General features: G+C 34.8%; 1 protein-coding gene across 5 annotated transcripts; it reads right to left on the reverse strand.

Annotated features, from left to right (window-relative positions):
- Positions 1-785: 785 nt before the first annotated feature.
- On the reverse strand, positions 786-4,383 carry LOC131857152 (receptor-like cytosolic serine/threonine-protein kinase RBK1). Of its 5 annotated transcripts, none has more exons than XM_059209307.1 (11): positions 4,161-4,378; positions 3,873-4,061; positions 3,667-3,789; positions 3,235-3,560; positions 2,930-3,072; positions 2,752-2,823; positions 2,342-2,670; positions 2,043-2,244; positions 1,719-1,944; positions 1,442-1,580; positions 786-1,339 (listed from the first exon to the last, which is right to left on the reverse strand). In XM_059209307.1, exons 2-11 carry the CDS (start codon positions 4,020-4,022, stop codon positions 962-964), a joined length of 2,088 nt encoding a protein of 695 aa, XP_059065290.1. In that variant the 5' UTR covers positions 4,023-4,061; positions 4,161-4,378; the 3' UTR covers positions 786-961. The 5 variants fall into 5 exon arrangements, with proteins under 5 accessions (XP_059065290.1, XP_059065288.1, XP_059065289.1 ...); XM_059209305.1 differs by having other exon boundaries at positions 1,719-1,947; positions 4,161-4,377; XM_059209309.1 differs by lacking the exon at positions 786-1,339 and having other exon boundaries at positions 1,447-1,580; positions 1,719-1,766; positions 1,864-1,947; positions 4,161-4,382.
- Between the last annotated feature and the right edge of the window lie 1,355 nt (positions 4,384-5,738).

Raw genomic sequence — 5,738 nt, forward strand, 5'->3', positions numbered from 1 at the left:
GATATGCATTTAGAGTTAACCAAATGCGAACCAGCAAAGGTTAAGCAAGGGTTGCATACAATATCTTACAACTCTACTTAGTGTTTGACATCATTTTTCTAATTTAAGATATCTTATTTTTAATAGAAGATTACAAATTAATGTGTAATATTTTAAGCATAGTTATCAGGAGACCCCTCTCCTACCTCTAAAGATGCGTCTCCATAAACTTCTTGACACATAGGGTGCTTTTGGCTGCCATCTTCAAAGTCTAGCAACAAAAAATTGACATCTCTTGTTAGAAAACTTAGGGCAAAATGCAGTAAAAAGACAAAAAAAAAGAGTAAGGCAACTAAATAAGATAAGCTTGCATCATACAAAGTCGTAGAGAAACGACAAATAGGAAAACTATTTTGCACGAAGACGAAAACCTATTCAAAGTTATAGTGGTCAGATCTACTGACAATGTAGACTTTTTTAGAGTACTAATTTCTTGTTATTGTAATAGTCTAAAGAGAAATTGCCTTTACAATTTAGCTGACAATATTGAGTGTGTTCAACACCTATATTACCTTACTTTCACTAAACAATTTAGACTGGCTATCAGCAGTATAAACAATTTTAATTTCAATTTTAGAGTTTATGTTAAACTTTACCACCATTCTTGTTTTCAAATTTCTCTGTCAAGATACTTTTTGGAAATTATTAAATTATTTACATAAAAAATTGATGTCTCTAAATACCCAATCTCCTATTTTTGAAAATTAATCATACCAATACTGATACGAGTCTCCAAAGTAGTCGAGTACCCGTAAATAATCATCTTATTTTAAATTTAAAAAATATTATCAGAAAGTACATCTTAATAGGAAAGGTCTGTCTCTATTACGTCAAGGGCTGGATTACAGAGAAACAAATTTGTGAAAATTCCATAATCGGAAAGAGTGAAATTTAAAGATGTAGGGGATCCGTGTCTGACTTTTCAATATTCACAACTCTCCCCACTCAACATATCTGTGTGGAAACTCTCACTTCTCACGTAACTCGAATTCAAAGACTCACCACTAAGCACAGTTGCGTGACTCGATTCTAAACACTCGCCACTCAGCACAGGTGCTTGATTCCAGCCGAAATCTAAATAGGATTCAACTCCTTGGAGCGGAATTCGCATCTCTTCTTCTGATAAAAGCATGGCCAACACTCGCGACGCTGATGGGCGTCTTTTGGGTTCCTTATGAATGCACCAGAGAGCAGTTATAATTGTTCGTGATATGCTGCTTGAATAAATTAAACAATCAGTGTTGAGTAATCGAGGGTCTATTAGCTCATGAAGCCAATCCTCTTCACATAACCTCCACGCCTGCATTCACACACCAAATCATTAATTAAATCATTACATTAGTTTGCTAAAACTCCCACAATTTACGGTTATAGTGAACATATATGCAAGTATAAACTTTACATGCTCGGAGAGTAACAGCTCATTTGTGAGTTCGATAACTCTTTTGCCAGAAACGACATTTAGCAGCATCAATCCAAAGCTGTAAATGTCAGATTTCGCACTCAGACCTGCAACATCATGCCCAGGATCTAGGTAACCGCTGTAGGGCCAAACAAGGGAAGGAAATGCATTAGTCAGCTGCCAAAATGAAAAACTTTACTCTTCCCCCAAAATTTTCCACTGTAGAAAGTAATCATTTTCATTCTTATGAAGAGTTAAAAGGATAAGACGCCTTTACAGTGTTTCAGCAATGTTGGCATATTGGGCGCAGTCTGGTTCCAGTATTCTAGCAAGGCCAAAATCACAAATCTTGGCATTGAAATTTTCATCCAGAACAACGTTATTGGGTTTAATGTCTCTGTGTACAATACAGAAGTGTGTACCTTCGTGAAGATATGCGAGTCCCCTTATTACGTCCAATATAATCCTCAGTCTTATCGACCAGTTAAGAATTATCTCAGTTTCTTCTGCATATAATCATTAGACCCATTAAAGATATATGACATAAACTCCCCAACAACATAAAAACAGACAAAGTAAAATAACTGTAGTGGCTACTCACCAAAAATGGCGCTTGACAGGTTCCGTGGGAAATAATCATAGACTAACATCATGTCTTCATGGCAACATCCTACGACCTCCACGATATTTCGATGGCGTAGCTTTGTTAGAGTCTTCAGGTTGTTCATCCACTCTTTTTCTCCTTGACGAGCTTCTATTTTCAAGATCTTTACTGCTACTTCTCTTCCATCCGACAGAATTCCCTTTAATAAGATAAGAAGAACATATATTTACAAATTACTTACTAATTAGAGTTGTTTCAAGACTACAATCGACAGTTCGATTTCAAAAGAAACTTACGCGGTAAACAGTCCCGAAAGCTCCGCTCCCTATTTGAAGACTATAATTGGCAGTTGCCTTGTCCAATTCTTCGCGTTTGAAATTAATTAGAGATTTGTAGTTCTGGATCTCCTGGATCTCCTCCACGAACAATTCTGGCTTTTGTGACTGCCTTTTAAATATATTCGGAATTTTTTTTCTAAGAAATTTACCCACCCCGAGAGAGCGACGTGGTGGCATTTCCAATTGTTCGGGCTCATTTACCCCATTATAATTATCTTGTGCCTGAGAAGAAACAGTGTCTGACCCTGATCCTTCGAGCTCTGTTTCACAGCACTCCTCATTATCACCTGAATAGATAAATTCAAAACTCGTGAGTGATAAAATTCAATTGAATCGACAAAGGTGTGATCATCGAATTAGTATCTTACTCTCTGCATCTTTAGATTGTTGGGAGGGGTTTTGTTCTGTTCCTCCAAGACCATTATTCTCCTCTTGCCCTCCTAGTTATGCCAAATAAAGAACTCAATCATATTGATGATCAACATTCAATTAATTAGATGCTTTTTATAACTGTCAGAAGATGGAAATGTCCAAGAAGATCAAAACCTGTATCATTATTCTGCTCATGATAGAAGGTAAATGTCTTCACGGTCAGAACTTGCATTTGAAGAATCAGATCGGCTTTCATAGAATCAACTTTCCCCCGAACATACACAAGTTCATCGCGGATCTTCTTCGTCAAAATGAACCTTTGCCGTTACCCGACAAGTGTCATTAAAAAAACTATTTATTCTTCTTGTTGTTTAGTGTATAAGGAAACTACAATTAACCTAGTCAACGCATCAGAGCTATGCTCTGTAACTTCTGAGCAGAAACGTTTATCAAAGAATGTATGGAAAAGAAGTACTTACTTGGACAATTTATTCGATGTGATAAAGGAACAACACAAAATCGCACCAGAAATTATCAATTTAACAGCTTCCCTCATATCTTCTAAACTCTCCTTGTGCAAATCAGCATTAATATCTTTCATCTGTTTCAAGTATTTACCCAACTTAAGCATAGCAATAAGAAGGTCTATGCATTCTCTGTCATTTGCAGAGATGTTGTCGAATCTTTCTAAAACATTAGCTATCGCCAAAAGCCCCACTGCAACCCAATGTGCATTCCCCAATCCTTTCAATACATCTACCGCCACTGAATGTGCCTCGGTCGAAAGCTGGGATTTCAAGAATTTCTACATCAAACAGCCAAAAAAATAATGCCATTTAAAAACATTGTAAAGAAAATACTGTACACTGTTCCAGATTCTAAATAAATAAAATATTCAAGATCCTAAATACCTGATCCGTGAACATTTTTGCACCCTCTGAAATGCCATCAAACAATTTAGAAAAATCTGAGGCAACAGGCTGCACTAAATCCCTTAACTCCATTCCACTGTCAATTATTTTGCAGCCCAATCCCTGTAAGCATCCGTATAAATTTTAAATCCATCACAAAAAACAGCAGAAATTAAAAGCAGAGAATTGATGCAAATGTCCTGTACCTGGTTATTGAGAGCAGACAAAACATTATCGATGTAACGTATGAGGAGATTGAGGGACAAGCCAGAGAGGCCAGTCGTAGAAGAAGATTTGCGAGTAACAGCAGTCTCATTTTGGTTATTGGCGGCTGTACTCGTTAAGGAGTTATTCATTTTGTTGCTATTAACGGGTTCGCTCAATCAGGCTGAGATCTTAGACGAAAAAGATATAAAGAAATCAAAGATATAGCACACCATATTATGATCAAGCATATAACATTTTATAGATCTGGGCACATAAGTAGCGCTTACCATTTTGAACGATCCTGTGAATTTTGAGTTGCAGGAATTACTACCTCTGCAAAAGCCTGATCTCGCATTTTTAGCCGCCTGTTCTTCGTAAAACCAGCATCTTCGCAGCAACACAGAAAGACGTATAGGACAGAGACATTTGCATCTTCGCAGAGCTTCCCATAAGAAAGAACACAATAATTCCACACGGAATAAGTCGCATTGATTTCTCTTCAACAAGTTGCCGTGTGCTCCACAATTTCTAAAATAAAATAAAATTGAAGAGTCAATGTTTTCTGAGTTGAAAGAGGAATATTCAACGAAGTCCACATTAAGCTTGGATAAGATCCAAGGAAAAGGTCTTGTTAATCTCGTGATCGAAGTTGAGTTGTGGTAATCTCCTGAGTGTTTCCTTTTAACTAATCCATTCATGAGATAGGTAAATGCTCATCTTACTTCGGTGAATTAAATAAAAAAAATTATAGGTAATTAAAAAGTTAGTTTATATAAATAAGTTAATAGTGAAGTAATTAAATATAATTTGATTTAATGAATTTAAATATAATATTTAGATAAATTTTAGATAGAGAGTCATATTAAAAATGATTAAAATTGATCTGTCATAATATTGAGATTTTGCAGTTTTATTGCATTATGTCACAACCTTCCTTTATCACTTTTGGTTTTAAAATACAAACTCTATTATATTTTTGGATAAACTATTTAAATGATTGAATGAATATCATAAAAGGCTAAAAATAATAATACTCACACACACACATGGAAAATATACATTTTTTTTCTTAATTATTATTTAATTTTCCTCACCCAATTATGGCACATGTTGTAGGAAGAATAAGAAACTTCTAGAGGATTCTCCACCACCTTGCATGTAACTCCTCCCACTAAGTCTAATCAATTTTGCATGAAGTCCAAAATTGGGAAAGAATCTCTTTTTTTTTTAATTAAAAATTTAGGTAGTAGAATAGAGAGATTTTTTTTATAAATGATATGCAAGTTTTCAAAAATGGGAGTTGGATATTCCATAAAGAAATTGGTAGTCATATTTCATTCTTTTGGAAGAAAAAAAGAGCTAAGATTGTTTTGGAGGATTTCTTTCAAATTGGAAGATCAAGGGAGGCTAATTGGAGGATTCGTAGGGGATTCTACATCAATTTCAAGTGTCCAGGTTCTTATTTAGTTTATTTTATTTTTGAATCATGCATCTTACTCTTGCTGTGCAATAGAAATTAGATCAATTTGTTTAAGAAATTAGATCAATTTGTTTAAGAAATTAGATCAATTTGTTTATGAAATTAGATCAATATGTTTCAAATTCTTGATAGGAATTAGATCAATTTGTTTAAATTTCTTGATAAGAATTAGATCGATTCTTGTTGAAGAACTAGATTAGATCCATCTTATCTCCTTTCTCCAAATTCACCTCTCTGGTTTTCGAATGGAAATCTGAACCTCATCCTCTAAAGAGATTTCGCTGTGATTATTTCCTCTGTGATATTCTCATTCGATTTCATTATCTGGTTGTATAAATTCTCTATGAAAATTAGTTGAAAGAAAAGATAGATTTCACTGCGATTA

Source organism: Cryptomeria japonica, chromosome 7, assembly GCF_030272615.1.
Source record: "Cryptomeria japonica chromosome 7, Sugi_1.0, whole genome shotgun sequence".
NCBI lineage: Eukaryota > Viridiplantae > Streptophyta > Pinopsida > Cupressales > Cupressaceae > Cryptomeria > Cryptomeria japonica.

Excerpts from the sequence above, each read along its gene's own strand:
- LOC131857152 (XM_059209305.1), bottom strand. The coding sequence starts at position 4,022 with ATGAATAACTCCTTAACGAGTACAGCCGCCAATAACCAAAATGAGACT. Across the intron at positions 2,245-2,341 it reads CTTTCGGGACTGTTTACCGC|GGAATTCTGTCGGATGGAAG; the intron begins GTAAGTTTCTTT and ends ATCTTATTAAAG. Across the intron at positions 1,340-1,441 it reads AGCTGTTACTCTCCGAGCAT|GCGTGGAGGTTATGTGAAGA; the intron begins GTAAAGTTTATA and ends GTGTGAATGCAG.